Source organism: Thermobia domestica, chromosome 14 (genome assembly GCF_964235325.1).
Source record: "Thermobia domestica chromosome 14, izTheDome1.hap1.1, whole genome shotgun sequence".
Lineage (NCBI taxonomy): Eukaryota > Metazoa > Arthropoda > Insecta > Zygentoma > Lepismatidae > Thermobia > Thermobia domestica.
This window is the reverse complement of record NC_137467.1, coordinates 14,759,955-14,779,334: the sequence shown is the minus strand read 5'-3', so window position 1 is coordinate 14,779,334 and position 19,380 is coordinate 14,759,955. Positions and strand designations below refer to the sequence as shown.

At 35.5% G+C, this 19,380-nt stretch overlaps 1 protein-coding gene across 4 annotated transcripts in view; it reads right to left on the bottom strand.

Moving 5' to 3' along the window:
- LOC145669542 (uncharacterized) overlaps positions 1–19,380 on the bottom strand; it is a 505,866-nt gene that overhangs the window by 448,415 nt on the left and 38,071 nt on the right. For all 4 annotated transcript variants that reach the window (XM_081737727.1, XM_081737728.1, XM_081737730.1 and 1 more), the window contains exon 3: positions 1,102–1,228. In XM_081737727.1, the coding sequence (XP_081593853.1) occupies positions 1,102–1,228 (127 nt within the window). The remainder of the gene's footprint in view (positions 1–1,101; positions 1,229–19,380) is intronic.

The window sequence follows — 19,380 nt, the reverse complement described above, 5'->3', positions numbered from 1 at the left end:
AATTACTTCCCGGAGTTTAGTCACTGAATTTCTAAACATACTGCTATATTCCCTCATACTGGAAGTATCCGATATTAGTAAATAAACCTACATGCTTCGGCAAAAGCAGCTCCACGCACTCGATGGATATCGTTACATTGATGGAACACGAAGAGATGCCAAGAGGATCCCTCCGCAGGGTTCACTTCCAAAGCTTGGCTATATAAACGGACACTTCGAGGCAGAAAACATTAAAGTTGTTAACTGGCCATATCCTATCTATCTCTCCAAGCTGCAACGGGCGAGAGAGACTCCTCTAACCCTTCTGTCAGTTGCAATGGGGAAGGTGTTTCCTCAGCCATCTCCGAGCTGCAACGGGTGGGAGAGACTCCTCTAACCCCCCCTCTAAGATGCAACGGGCAAGAGGTATCCTCAGTCATCTCCGAGCTGTAACGGGAAAGAGGTATCCTCAGCTATCTCCGAGCTGCAACAGGAAAGAGGTATCTTAGCAATCTCTGAGCTGCAACGGGCAAGAGGTATTCTCAGCTATCTCCGAGGTGCAAGGGGTATCCTGAGCTATCTCCGAGCTGCAACGGGAAAGAGGTATCCTCAGCAATCTCTGAGCTGCAACGGGCAAGAGGTATCCTGAGCTATCTCCGAGCTGCAACGGGCAAGAGGTATCCTGAGCTCTCTCCGAGCTGCAACGGGCAAGAGGTATCCTCAGCTATCTCCGAGCTGCAACGGGAAAGAGGTATCCTCAGCTATCTTCGAGCTGCAACGAGAAAGAGGTATCCTCAGCTATCTCCGAGCTGCAACGGGAAAGAGGTATCCTTTAGACACAGCTGTTATGGGCAGGAGATCCAATTATAGAAGACAGGACTTTTTAGAGACTTACTTATATGTAATCTAGTGTGTAAACTGTATATAAATCTTTATAATAAAAAAGGTAAGGGAAAAACTTGTTTTTTCCGTTAGTCTACCGAATATTACAATACTTCATGTGTGTGTGTCTCTCTAGCTTAATATTATATTAAATCTCTTACTCAAATGAGGTCCGAGACTATTTCTAGAACTATCCAATCCAATAGATTTTAAAGAACATTAATGAGTTAACAGCTATACCTTTACGTGTTTCATCCAATTCTTCCCTTTTCTTAAGCAACTTAAGATGTAACTCGTTACATTCCTTGACCAGCCTAGCATTATCCTGTTTGTACGGCTCTAAACAAGTATCTAAAGTAGAACGTTCCTGGAAGAGAAAGAGAAATAAAATTGTTACAAAACTAACTTCAGAGTAATAAAATCAAATTATGAGACTAAGGCACCATCTTGAAAATGTAGACCATTTCTTAAGGAAAGGTAAACGGTGTCTCATAAAGAATACAACTTTTAAAACGCCCGCCATTCCTGTTCTAGTAAGTTGGCAGCATTGAACGTTACATGATTACAAATGTAATGAATATTTTGCAGAGACTCCGCAAACCCCGTGGAATACTTAGTCAACATAACGCACCGAGTAAATTGACTATGATGACGCTGACCAAACATTCCGCGGAATTTATGAACCGTCTCTCACATTCATCACACTTGTAATGTTTTCACTACACTAACACACTGTCGTGACGCGCGTACATTCTTAGCCGTACAGAAAACAGATGACGATTATGTGCTATTCTGATGCTCCGTGATTACACTGTAAAAAAATGAGGTGTTGGAACAACACAAAATGACTACCACTTTAGCGTGTTACTTGTGTGTTAATTCAGCATCAAGCACATCGCCTTCTGAGCATATCAGAAATAACTCGTTACTACCTGAGAGAATTTGCATTGGTATTTACCGTTTAATATCAGCAAAGCTTTGCGAAATATATTTGGCACTTGTGCCAAGTAACGAATAATGTTCTGTTTCCTGTTATCGATCACAATAATATTGTAAACATGTGAATCGTCTGACAACACTTACATAAGCAACAGTTCTGCCATCTTCTGTTCATACGTGCTAAGACACAATAATAACAAATTAAGAAAATAAATGGAAGCACTGCTATCTGTGTAACTGTTGTCAGATGATTCACAGGATTACAACAATATTTTTGTCACCGGTTACAGAAAATATAGAATGTTATTAGTCACTTACCATAAATGCGAAATGTATTTCGCAAAGCTTTACTTATACCAAACAGTAAAAAACGATGCAAATACTCACAACCAGTCACGAGTTATTTTTGATATGCTCTGAAGGCAATGTCTTGGTGTTGAATTGACACACAAGTAACACGCTCAATTGGAAGTCATTTTGTGTTGTTTCAATACCTCATTTTTTGCTGTGTATGAATTACAAAAACAACACATGAAAATGGTGTAACGTTCAGTGCTGCCAACTTACTAGAACAGAAATGGCGGGGATTTCAAAGGTTGAGTTCTTTGTGGGATACCCTTTACTGTATTGTAATGCGTGTGCGTGGGTTTTCTCGGAGTACTCCCGTTTCCTCCCACTTTCTTCATTCCACCATTTCATTCATTACTCATTATCACCGTCTCCTTTAGCCTAACCGGCATAGCCGTGGGACGTAAAACTCAAAGATTTCATTTATTTTTATTTATTTATTTTTTATTTTATTTTATTTTATTATTATTATTATTATTATTTTTTTTGTATTGTAATGATCCACACATCCTCACATACTATAAGCCACATGTTTTCACTATAAATACGTGTTTTTATAAACAAACAAACAGTGCAGACGACAGGAGGAAACTACACCTTTCAGGAAGAAGCTGAGGACACGAAAAGCTACGAAGAAATCCGATTACTCCTCCAGAGATCGTCCCTCCAAAAGCATGGCTATGTAAGCGAAATATGGGAGATGGGACCAAGAAGTTGTCAGTGCCAGTGATGATCGATAACCTACAATACCTTTCCCCCGAGGCCGCCATGGACTACAGAGATAGGTGCGGAAGACCCGAGTTCGATTCCCGGAGAAAGCTCATCTAGTTCGTATTCCACATTAAGCTGTAAATCCGCGTCTCATAAAGCCTCGCTATTCAATGAGACGCTAAATTTAAATCAAATAAAAACATTATATGAGCGATAATGTCAGCACATGATTAGAACTTAGAATGTACGTGAGTCACATAAATTAGTACTAATTTTACATTTTTAAATCACATTTACAGACTATAAAATGTTTTTCGTATCAAGACGTAAACAAGAAAAACAAATAGCACAAGAGCAAAATTAAAAATAAAGAGGTTTCAGTCTATAGTATATAAGCACCTATAGAGCGTCCCACTCTTAGATTGCAGTACAGAGTAAATGGAGCGCGCTGTTGCCATATTTCTTCCGCCGTATGTTTTCTTTCGAAGAAAGAACAAGAAAGAAAGAGTGATAAGTCTGAAATAAATCCTTCTTAAATTCATATATTTTCAATTCTTTTGTCATTCCAATCGCGCAAATTCATTTAGAACGGCGAATTGGAGGGTACGAAATAACAGTCTAAAAATTGTTAGATTTTTTTTTAATGATGGTTTATAAATCGTTGCAATGAAATTTTGATGAAAGCAATACGAAATCGAGAGAACATATGAAACGAATAGAAAATATATGATTGAAATAAATGGCAGGCTAAACAGTTCTAAACACAAATTTCCTGCACCGATTGTGCGGCAAACTAAGGAATAGCAATGGGTAAGATACTCCTACTGAAGTTGGATACTGATACTGATACTGAAGTTGGATAAGAGTGAAAACTGGAGTACGGTGATAATGATAAGTGACGAGAAAATGTGACGTACGAGAACGCTCATTCGTCTGTGTACGCAAAATATTCGCTAATCCAATTCCGTTTGTCAAACAAGTTACATCATAAAGTATATTGTGAAGGCGGCTTCTCCCCACTTCCGATGTTTAAGACTGTATCATGAAGGACGTGCTAGAGGATATGGTGGCAGGGAAAAGAGGGAGGGGACGAAGAGACTACAATTACTGGACGATATCAAAATATAAAAATCATGCGTGAAGACGAAAAAGTTAACCGAAGACCGTGGATCATGGAAGTTTCTGAGCTGCAGCAAGTGGTCTGCCAATTAAATATGATGATGATGATGATGATGACAAATGCAATGGTGAAATGGGAACTGAACCTCCCTAGTTTCTATACTCACTTCTGACACCTCAGACACACAATATCAGTCTGGAAACAGAGGAAGAATGAAAATAAACTCCATTATATCTGTTCTAAACAAACGCGCAAGTTGTGACTAAATCACGTATAGTGACAGCCAACAAGATACAAATCATTGGGCGAGGAAACAAAACCAAACAGAATTATCAAACTCTGCTTCCTAAAGAAGCATGGGGGGGGGGGGATAAAGAGGCCTTTCATTCTGCTTTGTGAGCTCATAAAGTTATTTGTTATGAACGCTTTTGTCATTTTCATCTGTGTATTCAAAGTAAATAAGAGAAGTGGAATTGCAAAGGAAACCAACTTTTATTGTCAAAATTGTCAGCATCTGAAACAGCATTAAGGACTACATGCGAACCATAAATGAATCAATTACAAAACTAATAACTTTTTATCGCCAGGAATGAGGAGATTTATTATTAATAGATATTTGTCTATAATATGTATGTATGTATGTATGTATGTATGTATGTGTGTGTATGTATATATATATATATATATATATATATATATATATATATATATATATATATATGTGTGTGTGTGTGTGTGTGCTTGCATGCGTGCAACTCAAGGGAAACAAGCGAAGTAAGTAGTGGAAGTAAGATTGAGTGGAGTTGACGCAATGTTTATCGTAGGTGAGGTCCAGGATTCGATTTTGTGAATATGCTTCCGTTAAGCAGTAGATTCGTGCTCGCATAGCATCAACAGTAAACACTCATCGGTATAGCACAATACTCTACATCAGTAACTTTAAAACAAACATTATAAGGAAAATAGCATCGGCGAGATTTATCACTGCTTTTCTTCTGGTCAGATGCGCGCGCTTTGGAAAGTTGATGCTTAACACTAAAAGTCATAAAATCTAAATGAAGAAAGATATTGACCTGCGAATTGTTTTAAAAATAATTTCAATCTTTTCTCAATATTTTTCTCGCTTTGCACCCCCATCTAATCTGAAAAATAAAAAAGTTTCTCACTAGTCAACTTTTTAGATATTGCATTGGAATAGTATATGCACTTTCTCTTACATTTTATTTTTTATTTTAAAATTCAAAAAGTATTTTTGAATGCAAACTTTTCCAACATTGGCACCAAATATGGTGTTAATAGCTGTATAAGTTTCAACGTTGTATCTCTTAGAGTTCTGAACTTATGACGTGATATATTTAACGTGACGTTAGAATTTGCCATTAGCAAGATTTCATTCTTTCAATTTATTTCAATACTTGAAAATTCTTCTCGATGTGAGAAAAACAGATTATTTGATAGAGAATACAATGTTCTACAATAATTTATTCATACCTAGTAAAATAAACTATTTCTAAAATTAAGGCTAAGTTTGGCAACAATGGGCATAAGGAAAAGCATTGCCATTTACTCCTGTACTGCAATCTAAGGGTGGGACGCGCTATAGTCTAATCTATACAACCGGTTATAAGTCTGGGGGTAATAAATCAGACATGAGTTAATGACTACCTACCCATGGGCGGCAATTAGGGGAGGCAAAGGGGGCAGTCCCCCCACTTTTTTGAAGTGATCCATTCATGTATATAGTTTTATTTGGAAATGTAAAGTTTTTGTATGTATTACTGGTTCATACAAAAAAAAATGGTGGCATATATTTGCTGTTGCGTAAGTACGCATTAATTGTCTTCCCGTGGAGTAAAGAAAGCTACAGGAATATCGTTTTATTGGCCCGGAAAATGGTCCAGAAATTAACCTATTGGAGCACAACAATTCCAGCGTACTTTTATTTCTTCTTACAAGCGCTCGATATGTTTAGTCAGCCGCTTTGAAACTAATTGAGAGCATTTCGAAAAAAAAAGTCTTTCACAAGTTATTCTTTAATTACACAAAAATCGACAGTTCCTCAAATGTCTTTTCTTCTTTCTAATAGTAAGGAATATTGATTAAGAAGAAACTAATAAGCAGGGGTGGATTCAGGGGGGGCGATTGCCCCCTTTAGAAGAGGAAACATTCTTATTTTATATATAAATAAAACTCATCCCAGAGTTTGGAGCTCTTAAAACTAGCTCTAAGTAGCAGTATTACAACCCACCGCCCCCACTTAGAAGTCCGTTCTGGATCCGCCCCTGAAACAACCATCTTTTTCACTGTTTTGCAGTGTACTAGTGAAGTGGTGTGTTTAAGGGTGTACGAGTGTATACACAATGAAATTTAATGAATTCGACATAATTCTAGGTTTTAGGATTGTTTTGTGTAACTGGAGTGTGGAGTGATTCTAAATATTGTTGTGTTTTAATGTGTTCCAAGAAAATGAAAACTGTACCTAATGGCAAAGAACATGTTTCGGGAGGCTGCAAAAGTATTTATTTAAATGTCGTAGCATATGCTTGTAGTATTTACTATCTTTCTAAAAGTAATTACATACATTTAATAGCATGTGTGGAATTTAAAATATAAGTTGTTCATTGATCGCCTTTTTCAAGATAACTTTTCCAAAACAAACCTCATTATTCATTATGATTGATATTATCCTTTCTATTTATTTGTTTTGCAAATTTGTTATTAAATAATCTAATCACACAATCTTTCAGAATTTTAAGATGTTCATGAGCAAAGAATCACATCTTTTCTTACACCTTCGTTGTTTAAGAGTACAAAGGGCTAGTACCTACTTGTATTACGCTTGTCAATTTACTTAATAAAATATGACCTACGATATATGGTATTTTAACTGAAAAATAAAGTATCCTATTAGTTATACATATACAACCTTTCGTTAAACAAAGTGTTAGAAACAACCAGGGAAACGAACACTGATATACAAATATTCATGTCTTCCCCCCCCCACTTTTAACGTCCAATCGCTGCCACTGTACCTACCTGTATAGTGTTGCCAACAAGTTGAAACAAAAAGTCGCTAAATGAGAGTTGAAATGACTCAAATTTTTGGCTGAAAAGTCGCTAAAAATTTTTCATGGAATGCAATCGAAATCCATCGTCAGCTGTGCCAGGTCCATGGACCTAACGGAATGAGCAAGCAGTTCCTGCAGATTTTCCGCTCTATATGGCACACTACTGTCACGGAGTGCCTGTTGATCAAGAAGTTTTGTGTTGAAGCAACTGACCCTAGAGCACAAAGCAAGGCTCACAGGCTCAGCATTGACATTTTTGCAACGATACAGCTGACGATGGATTTCAATTGGTGCTATGCCCTGTGCATTCAAAAACTTTATCAATGCTCGCACTTCACACGCGGCGGGAGCTGGAATAGGAACGCCAATCTTCAATCACTGCTACGACACTACTGAGAGAATTAAGGAAGTTCTGCTGGCGCATGCGCCATGTTAGGACTTTACTCTCTCACGTACACACAGTCGTTTCGGGCAAAATAGGTTTCCTAGCTATGGGACGCGTGGGAAACTTACTTTCTGGATGCGCCTCGTGTGTATATATATATATATATATATATATATATATATATATATATATATATATATATATATATATATATTTGTCGTTATCCTGAAGTCGAATCCCATAGATTTACTGACTTTCCCCCAAATTGGCAACATTGCCTGTACAACGAGAAGCAGTGTTGCCACACTTGGTATAATTGTACCAAATTCAGCCCTTTTTGTCATTAATCAGCCCGTTGGTACCACGCTGGCATTTTCAGCCCTTTTTGTGAAAAAGTTGGTACAATTCTACTCGATTCAGCACCATTTAACATATACTTGTCAATTTGTCACATTTTCAAAAGTGTCAATAAAACTTTTACCTACATCTCACGTTACTCATACCATTGTGACTTAAAATTATTATAATGTGTTGTGATGTCTTTCAGGGAAGGTTCTAGGACCCTAGACCGGTTTTACATTTTCTACAAATGTCAGTTTACTTACCTTATATTCTCCTTACAGTCTATTATCCTCCTTCGGTCTTCAAATAAGCGAGAATAAGGTGAATAATTATATTTTATTATTTTATATTAACGTACTGTTTACACACGAACTCAGAGATGATTGATTTGTTCCTCGTTTTATATATATATATATATATATATATATATATATATATATATATATATATATATATATATATATATATATATATATATATTTTCATATATGGCCAGAATGCTGTTTTGGTTTATTTCACTTTGAAATAAAGACGCGTTTGATTTTCTTACAATACATACTGAAGATGATAACCGTTTTCCCAGTGGCGGATCTAGCCGGCACTTTTATAGACGACAAAAATAATTTAAGCAATTACATATATTTGTGAAAAATTATAGTAAGCTCATGATATAACTACTTATCATAGCCTGGGTTCTGCCTGGTCCCCGTTTTTACCTTCTACCTAGGTAGATCCGTCACTGCGTTTTCCCTTTTAATTTGCGGCCTCTGTTATATTTCCTACATGTGAGAAAAGCTTCATTTACTTCCACGGTTTTTCGGGGCCCTATTTTTTGGATGTCTTTGAAAAGTAATTTTTAAAATGAGTAGTTTCTTGATTTGTATTCTTGGAAGAGGGGGGTAGGAGTGTTCTAGAAGTTCACCTCTTTTAGTTTCGTGTTATAGAGCCATGTGTTACACTGGTATAAAATAATGAATTCAGCCCTTTTTGTTCCAATTTGGTACTATTTTTCAGCCCGCTCCAGAGTTAACACTGTGGCAACACTGACGAGAGGTGAATTCGTTAAAAAGTGTTTCTTTTTGCTCAGGTATTCAAAATCTGAACTATTTGTTGGTCATATAATGATACAATCAATCCATTAAAATGGATTTCTTCCCGAACATTAATTCCATAATGAATATCAGTATGATTTAGACAATATTAACAAGAAATTAATGACAATATAGTAAATAAAACTACTTTAATTTTTTCAGTGATTCTGAAAAAATTAATGTATTGTGTATTAATGGCAAGCTTACCAAAATAAAGTTATAAAACTAAAACTCATAAAAAAATAACCCCAAATGTATGGAAGAACCATAACCCCATGAAGACTTAAAATATTGATTTTCATTTATTTGTTCGTCTTTTCTTCTTTCTTAATCTCAAATGAGGTTTTATATCTTTAGGTGCAGATATAGATCCCAGTCATCTAATTATATCACTGTTGTACCTAATTTGGGTGCAAAATTACAATCTGGAATCATACATAAATTAATTACATATTTCTTTCTTTCTTCGGTGCAGTTTTACTATACGGATCCATAGATTTATAAAATTTTCAGAAGAAATTTCCAATTATATTTTAATAGAGTAGTGTAGCCCTATAAGTAATGGAAATATGGTGTGAACTTACTTCTGAGATGCTTATTTACGTGGAAATCTAGAAATTAAAGTCGAACCTGAAATGCACGTAATCCTCCATAAGTTGCGATAAAATTTTGGCAACTCAGTAATTTCCGCATTTCATGTCGAGAACAGAACCCAACCAACCCCTGCGGGGCTTCTAACCCATTCCTACTACTACTAACTACCCGTTCCTACTCCTCCTACTACTTACTCCTACTACTATTCCTATTATAACTACTCTTACTCTTACTACTACCTCCTACTTCTACTCTTACTACTCCTACTACAACTACTACCCATTCCTACTCCTACTACTACTTACTCCTATTACTACTACTCCTACTCTTACTACTACACCTACTCCTACTCTTACTACTACCTCCTACTCCTACTATTACTACTTGTAGTACTACTACACCTACTACTTCTACTCTTATTACTACTACACCTCCTCCTCCTACTACTACTACTACTTATACTACGGATCTGTATAGTAAAACTACACGCTGTTTGCTCTTTTGCAGAAGACCTGTTAAAGTGAACCTGCACCGGAGAATGCAAGAACACACCTCGAAAATGATTGCTCTAGGTACAATAAATGAAACCAGAGAGAAAGAAACTTTTTTTTTTTTAATGAATTTGTGTGGAACCGTATAGTAAAACTGCACACTTTCTTCTTGATGTAATTCTTAGTACCTTTAACAATTGTTTATGAGAACTGTATTCCTGAGTGCAGATTAACTTTAGGAGGGCATAACCTTATGCGTATAATCATTATAGGTAGGCCCTATTCTGGCATTATTGACAGGTCACTTGCCGCAACTAAGAAGCTTCCATGCTCCACGATCTTCCACTCGTCTTCACGTTCGATTTTTCTGTTTTGATATTGCCCATTAATTGTCTTCTTCGCCCCCTCCCTCTTTCCTGCCACCATATCCTTTAAAACGTACCTCAAGATACAGTTCCTTATGGGTATAAAATACAGAAATAATTGAGCAAAAGTCACAATTCTTTCAATAACTGTTATTTTCTTTACGACTGCCCACGAAATCACTTTACCTGTACTCGGTACTCTTACAAGAAAATTGGTATTTCGACCTCAAGAACATGCGACAGCACGGTCAGCATATCTTGCACCAAAGCACCAGGTGGAAATAGGTGATGTTGGGTGAAAAACGCCGTAGGTAATGCTGAGGGGTAAACGCCGTAGATGGTGCTCCTTGCTCGCTATCGTCCGCCGAAGAACTCGCGGCGAACGCGAAGGTGTTTTTTATTATGCTTTCTTGACTGACATTTCTGCAGAATTTCTACATACAGTGACTAGCAGAATTATTCGGACAGATCTAATGAAATACATATAACGGGCTATGGCTCCGAAATGAAAACATATTTTGTACACAACAATACATAAGAAAAAGGAGCTATATACGCATACCTGAAAAACACAATGAAGCGTGTAGTTGCTGTCAACACTACGGATATAATTAATCGCAATGAAAACCATACCCAAATTTTCCCCAGCAAAATTATTCGGACAGTACGACATCTGTGAGATAATGTGAGCACTATGAGAGAAGACGCTAGTGTTGAGGGTTGTGTTAAGTACTGCAGTCGTTATCGTGGCAGCAAGACACAACAATTCGTTGTCAACACGAAGAATGGGTCAAAGGGGAAAGAACAAGACATTTGAAAAGCGGCAATTAGTAATTTTTCATTATGAAAAAGAAAAAAAGCTGAGAAAAATTGCAGAGATATAGCAAATGAAAAAAGTACAGTATGTGATACTATCAAGCGATACAAGGTTGAAGATAGAGTTGATTTCCTCTCTAACACGGGACGTCCAAAGACATTTTCGGAGAGACGGGAATCCGCAATAGTCCGGAAAGTAAAGGATCAACGAAAGGATCAGTAAAAGAGAATCAATCAGCTTCAAAAATCGCTGCCGAGGTTGGAGAATAAATGGGGATCGACGTGAGTCCCGATACAATTAGAAGAGTCCTGAGAAGAACTAGTTTTCATGGCCGCGTAGCATGCAGAACGCCTCATATCAACAAAACAAAAAGGAAGAAAAGACTAGTTTTGCGAAATAATACCAGTATATGGGTGCCAACTGATGGAATTACGTGATTTTTTTCTGATGAAATTAAGTTCAATATCTTCTGTTCTGATGGGAAGGTAATGGTGTGGAGAAGAAACAATACCGAGCTGGAGGAACAAAATTTGCAGCCGTCAGTAAAATACAAAGGAGGGAGTGTAATGGTATAGGGCTGCATGTCAGCGTCTGGAGTAGATGAGTTGGTGTTCATTGAACAGTCAATGAACAAACACTTCTACCTACAAATTCTCAAAGATAATTTAAAGAAGAAGGCAGAAAAATGGGGATATTAGATACATTCAAATTCTACCCGAAACACAGCTCATATTGTAAATCTGTGGTTACTGTACAATTGCCCAAAGACATTCCATCCCCCTCTCCAGTTTCCAGATATGAACCCCACTGAACATTTGTGGGATAAACTAGAGAAACAAGTTCGACATGTGTTATAAACTAGACAAACAAGTTTGAAATGTGTGATAAACTAGAGAAACAAGTTCGAAAAATATGCATAACCTCGAAGGCGCATCTTAAGGACGTGCTTCGTCAAGAATGGGTCAAGATTATTGTTGCATACACTCGCAAACTTGTGAATGGTATGTCAAATAGACTACATGCAGTTCTTAAGCAGAAAGGACTGATTATTAGATGTTGAGTTTTATATTTTTTTCTCGATAAGTGTGATTTCTGGTCAGGTGTCCGAATAATTTTGCAACACCCGAATTCGTATTGTGTTTGTTTTGATCTCACTACTTTACATTGAACGTTATTTTATTTTCGAAGTGTAAAATTGTTTATGTTTGTTGGATGTCAGAGAAAATGATAGCATATTTTTTACATTTGCTTTTTCTTTGAAATAAATCCCATTTTTTGTTCAAACACTATAGTGTCCGAATAATTTTGCTAGTCACTGTACAATGTACACAATGCATGTAAACAAAAGCAAATACGACAGGAAATAGGTAAAACAGATTTGTGCAGAATATATTTCATTACACTTTTCTCGTTGCGCTTCATGAGTTAACATACTGCCTGCTTATCTCTCGGATACATCTATTATATCACGTCTTGAGTTAACACACTGTCTTTTCATTTCACCTTTTTTTTCTTTACAGAGGAATGTGTATGTATTCATGTATTTCTACGTAATCACGCATCTGAATCTCTACATATTATGATTACTTACACAATGCTTTATTAAAATAGTATATTTTTTTCTTTAAATTTTAAAAATATATGGTCTCAAATTGTACACTGGCACTGCAATTTGTTTTGTAATATAGTAATTTTACCCTTGAATATTTTTTAATACTGTTTCACAGAAGGGAAATGCTTGGAGTTAAAATAATGCTGCTCAGAACATTGACCCTGCCCATCGTGTACTGCAGCACAACTGACACTGCATGATCTAGGATTTCAATGTTTAAATCATCCTCCTTATTCCCTAGATCTAGCTCCGTCAAACTATTACTTATTTCCTAAACTCAAGCCAGAACTCAAGATCTTAATACACAATTTCCAACGATACTAATCAATTCTAATTTTTACGAAGATCACTTTGAAGATACTTCTATGATTGTAAATTGTGTATTACAAGCTCACCATAATTTAACACAATAATAATAAAAAAAAAAAGTTAAAAATTTCTAATGCCGATCTTTAGCCACACTTTGTAAAAGTATTGAGGCCAGTGTGAGTGTGTATGTATGAGAGAGAAGATTGGATCAAAATTAATGAGTGTTTCACACCCATCTGGCTGGGTCGCGAGTCGACATTGATATTATCATTGGCGTATTTTGTGGGCTACCGGGCCTACCGGCGGTAGCCCTAGAATATTACAATACAAAGTTATTGTTAGAGAATAACTTTAAAAAGATTTTTGGATTGTTTAAACTTGATCTCTGTCCACTTAGCTAGATTGAAAATCGTATTCCACAAAGTGCGTGCCCACTACCAAGCCAGAACTCCTGTTACTCATGCAAACACAATATCTTCATATATCTCTTTATTCTTAATCTTTTCCTATATCACCTATTATTCTATTATACATATACTCTTTTATGAACACACATACTTATCTTAAATCATAATCTGACACATTCTTTCTTCATATCTTTATAATCTTTCTGATCATCCTAATTATAATCCATATAACATCAAGCTATCTCATATCTCAATCTATTTACACATGCTACTGATCATTTTCCTTGGTAACGGCAAGTAACGTATTTATGAACACTTTGTGCCCAACTCATCTTCCAACATTCTCCCCCCTTTACAAAATTCGGACTTTCTAACATAAACAAAACTTTGCAATACTTCACACCCAATCTAAGTATCTGATGACGATGTTTCGTTTCCATGCCATCTCTCAGATATTCTGCTTCTTTGCCTCTCGTACCATTTGGCCATCAAGAAATCTATTTGTTCCTGCATTCTCTGCTGCTTCTCCATCAGCCGTACGATAAGGTCATCATTCTCTTGCCATTGATCCAGGGTGTTCCTTGCCGCTTCACTCGAATCAAACTTCAACTTACTTCCATCATTATCCTTGCTTCGTTCTCGTGATCCCTTTCGATTAAATCTCCACTTGGCCCAAACTTGCTTTAATCGCTTGGAAGTGCTTCCAGTATTACTCTCCACAAAGCCCAATGACTGGTAATTACTCAGTTTTTCTTCCTGATGAACCGACATAAAGGATTGCTGCATTTCCTCATTTGACTCTTTAGTCACTTCTCTCCCTTTTCTCTTGCGCTTATTATCATCTTGTTCATCTTGATCGAAAAATATTATATCTGCCATGCCATACTGTGACTCCTCCTCCGAGCGAGACGGTTCCGGTTCAGTTTCACCAAATATATGATCTAACTGCAGTTGGTTTTTCATTGTTAGGAGATCTTCCTGTTCCGATGTAGTGATGGTATTTTCCTGCGGTTGAAACGTATCATATTGACATGCCAACGCAAAATGATTTTTACGACCACATTTTAAGCATTGCTTGCCCCAAGCAGGACATGCTCCTTTTCTATGTTGCAACTTGCAATAATTACATCGAAAAGGTGACTTTGGTGACGATGCCGGTGATATGGAGCTAGAACTAGATAACTGTTTGTCATTCCGTTTAGAAAAGTGCTTCCTTGCACTACGCACCGTATTTAAAACACCCTCAGTACTAGATTTGTATAGTCGCAACTGATGTTCCGTGCTTTCCATTGTCAAGGCTATTTCTGTTGCTTTTTGGAAGGTCAATTCCTTCGTGTTTAATAGCTTGCGTCTAATTGCCTCATCTGCAACACCGAAAACAAACTGATCGCGAAGATTTTCATCTAAGCAACAAGTATAACCACAATAAGAAGACTGTCTTTTAAGATCCAAGACAAAGCTTGAGATTGATTGGTATTGTTTCTGCTTCATTGAGTGAAACTGATACCTCTCGGAAATAATATTGACATTGGATGCATAATATGATTTCATCGCAGATTTGATTTCCTCATATGATTTTTCAGCCGGTGAAGCTGGCCAACATATATTGCATATCTGTTCGTATGTCTCAGAACCAATTACTGTAAATAAAGTTGACACTTTTCTTTCTTCTGGGATTTGTACAGCAACACACAAATGCTCAAATCTTTCCAAGTATGATTGTAGCTTATCTGTTTCACTGTTGAAAGGTGGAAAACTAGGTAATGACGACATTTTATCACGTAGATTCTTTCAAAAACGACTGCGCCAATGTTAGAGAATAACTTTAAAAAGATTTTTGGATTGTTTAAACTTGATCTCTGTCCACTTAGCTAGATTGAAAATCGTATTCCACAAAGTGCGTGCCCACTACCAAGCCAGAACTCCTGTTACTCATGCAAACACAATATCTTCATATATCTCTTTATTCTTAATCTTTTCCTATATCACCTATTATTCTATTATACATATACTCTTTTATGAACACACATACTTATCTTAAATCATAATCTGACACATTCTTTCTTCATATCTTTATAATCTTTCTGATCATCCTAATTATAATCCATATAACATCAAGCTATCTCATATCTCAATCTATTTACACATGCTACTGCTCATTTTCCTTGGTAACGGCAAGTAACGTATTTATGAACACTTTGTGCCCAACTCATCTTCCAACAGTTATTATAATATAACCTAAATTATATTGATAGCTTTATACTTTAGCATCTTCTTTCAATAATACAAGTTTCTGACAACTGTATGTATTTAGAAAGATTCAGTAACATCTTTGCAAGCAGTGTGTCCTGCGAACTTAGAGATTTTTGGTATGTCAATGCAGCAGAAACCACCCTCTAGCTACTGCAGCAAGAATCGTATCAGCGCATTCCCCTTCGCTCCACCTCCATCCACAGAGTACGAACGGGCTGCCAGGTAACAGCAGTTTACTCTAGACATGGGTATCTTGGATGTTAATGAAGAGTAAAGGGAAATTTTACGAGTAATGACAAGGTATTTTGGAGGGTCTCTGGAAACTGTCTCCGACACACCTTGAGCCTCATTCTGTAGCGGTTTGCGTCAAGATAACAAGAATTTTGTTTTATAGTGTTTTGCGATAGTTAGCATACCAGTTATAAATATTTGTTTCTTTGTTTGCCTTTCATTGCCAAGGCTCTTACAGACTGAGGCTCCTGCGTTGGCTAATCGCCTATTTCAGCGTTCTTTATTACTCGCACAGCTTCCATTTACTCTGATGAGTAGGGCTAACACCTATCCAAAGCAAAATGTACGGATATTTCATGGAACAAATGAAGGTAGAAATGTAAGGTCGTTTTTCTGTAATACTAATAAGATGACATGTCTTGCTAGTAAAGAGAAAATCATATTTATCTACTTGAAACAAGGAAAGTGTGTTGTAAGGCTTTCTTCCTTATTTTGAAGACTGTATATTAACGTGGAAACTAAACTCCAATAATAATAATAATAATAATAATAATAATAATAATAATAATAATAATAATAATAATAATAATAATAAAAAGGGAAAGTGTTATAAAGATTAGTGGTAGCGCAAGTCATCAAACCAGAATACGCCACTGGATATTATAGATTGCCCCTTTTCCCCTTCGCCCTTTAGAAGTTGAATTTTTTAAAATACTCAAATAGATGTTCACTTCTTTTTGATGGTGCATTTACATCCTGGAGTTTCAACTCCCTAATTTGATGGGATTGTAAGATATTCTATATTTGCCAATTTTAACACCCTCTAATCTCCCGTTATGATGCACATTTTTATCAAAATGAAATGATAAAAACCCACCTCGAACCAGGTACCAATCATGTTTCAAGATTCATTTTCAAGATTAATCATGTTTCAAGATCATGTTTCAATATTCTATATTTGTCAATTTTCAAGATCATGTTTCAAGATTCATGTTTCAAGATTCTATCTATGTTCAAGATCATGTTTCAAGATTCATGTTTCAATATTCTATATTTGCCAATTTTCAAGATCATGTTTCAAGATTCTATCTATGTTCAAGATCATGTTTCAAGATTCATGTTTTAATATTCTATATTTGCCAATTTTAACACCCTCTTATCTCCCGTTAAAATGAACATTTTTATCAAAATGAAATGATAAAACCCACCTCGAAGCAGGTGCCAATCATGTTTCAAGATCATGTTTCAATATTCTATATTTGCCAATTTTCAAGATCATGTTTCAGTATTCTATATTTGCCAATTTTCAAGATCATGTTTCAAGATTCATGTTTTAATATTCTATATTTGCCAATTTTCAAGATCATGTTTCAAGATTCTATCTATGTTCAAGATCATGTTTCAATATTCTATATTTGCCAATTTTCAAGATCATGTTTCAAGATTCTATCTATGTTCAAGATCATCTTTCAAGATTCATGTTTTAATATTCTATACTTGCCAATTTTAACACCCTCTAATCTCCCGTTAAGATACACATTTTTATCAAAATGAAATGATAAAACCCACCTCGAACCAGGTGCCAATCATGTTTCAAGATCATGTTTCAGTATTCTATATTTGCCAATTTTCAAGATCATGTTTCAAGATTCATGTTTTAATATTCTATATTTGCCAATTTTAACACCCTCTTATCTCCCGTTAAAATGAACATTTTTATCAAAATGAAATGATAAAACCCACCTCGAACCAGGTGCCAATCATGTTTCAAGATTCATCATGTTTCAAGATCATGTTTCAATATTCTATATTTGCCAATTTTCAAGATCATGTTTCAAGATCATGTTTCGAGATTCAAGATTCTATCTATGTTCAAGATCATGTTTCAAGATTCATGTTTCAATATTCTATATTTGCCAATTTTAACACCCTTTAATCTCCCGTTAAGATGCACATTTTTATCAAAATGAAATGATAAAACCCACCTCGAACCAGGTGCCAATCATGTTTCAAGATTCATCATGTTTCAAGATCATGTTTCAATATTCTATATTTGCCAATTTTCAAGATCATGTTTCAAGATTCAAGATTCTATCTATGTTCAAGATCATGTTTCAAGATTCATGTTTCAATATTCTATATTTGCCAATTTTAACACCCTCTAATCTCCCGTTAAGATGCACATTTTTATCAAAATGAAATGATAAAACCCACCTCGAACCAGGTGCCAATCATGTTTCAAGATTCATCATGTTTCAAGATCATGTTTCAGTATTCTATATTTGCCAATTTTCAAGATCATGTTTCAAGATCATGTTTCAAGATTCAAGATTCTATCTATGTTCAAGATCATGTTTCAAGATTCATGTTTTAGTATTCTATATTTGCCAATTTTCAAGATCATGTTTCAAGATTCATGTTTCAAGATTCTATCTATGTTCAAGATCATGTTTCAAGATTCATGTTTCAATATTCTATTTTTGCCAATTTTCAAGATCATGTTTTAAGATTCTATCTATGTTCAAGATCATCTTTCAAGATTCATGTTTTAATATTCTATACTTGCCAATTTTAACACCCTCTAATCTCCCGTTAAGATACACATTTTTATCAAAATGAAATGATAAAACCCACCTCGTACCAGGTGCCAATCATGTTTCAAGATTCATCATGTTTCAAGATCATGTTTTAATATTCTATATTTGCCAATTTTCAAGATCATGTTTCAAGATTCAAGATTCTATCTATGTTCAAGATCATGTTTCAAGATTCATGTTTTAATATTCTATATTTGCCAATTTTTACACCCTCTAATCTCCCGTTAAGATACACATTTTTATCAAAATGAAATGATAAAACCCACCTCGAACCAGGTGCCAATCATGTTTCAAGATTCATCATGTTTCAAGATCATGTTTCAATATTCTATATTTGCCAATTTTCAAGATCGTGTTTCAAGATTCATGTTTCAAGATCAAGATTCAAGATTCTATCTATGTTCAAGATCATGTTTCAAGATTCATGTTTCAATATTCTATATTTGCCAATTTTAACACCCTCTTATCTCCCGTTAAAATGAACATTTTTATCAAAATGAAATGATAAAACCCACCTCGAAGCAGGTGCCAATCATGTTTCAAGATTCATCATGTTTCAAGATCATGTTTCAATATTCTATATTTGCCAATTTTCAAGATCATGTTTCAAGATCATGTTTCGAGATTCAAGATTCTATCTATGTTCAAGATCATGTTTCAAGATTCATGTTTCAATATTCTATATTTGCCAATTTTAACACCCTCTAATCTCCCGTTAAGATGCACATTTTTATCAAAATGAAATGATAAAAACCCACCTCGAACCAGGTACCAATCATGTTTCAAGATTCATTTTCAAGATTTATCATGTTTCAAGATCATGTTTCAATATTCTATAT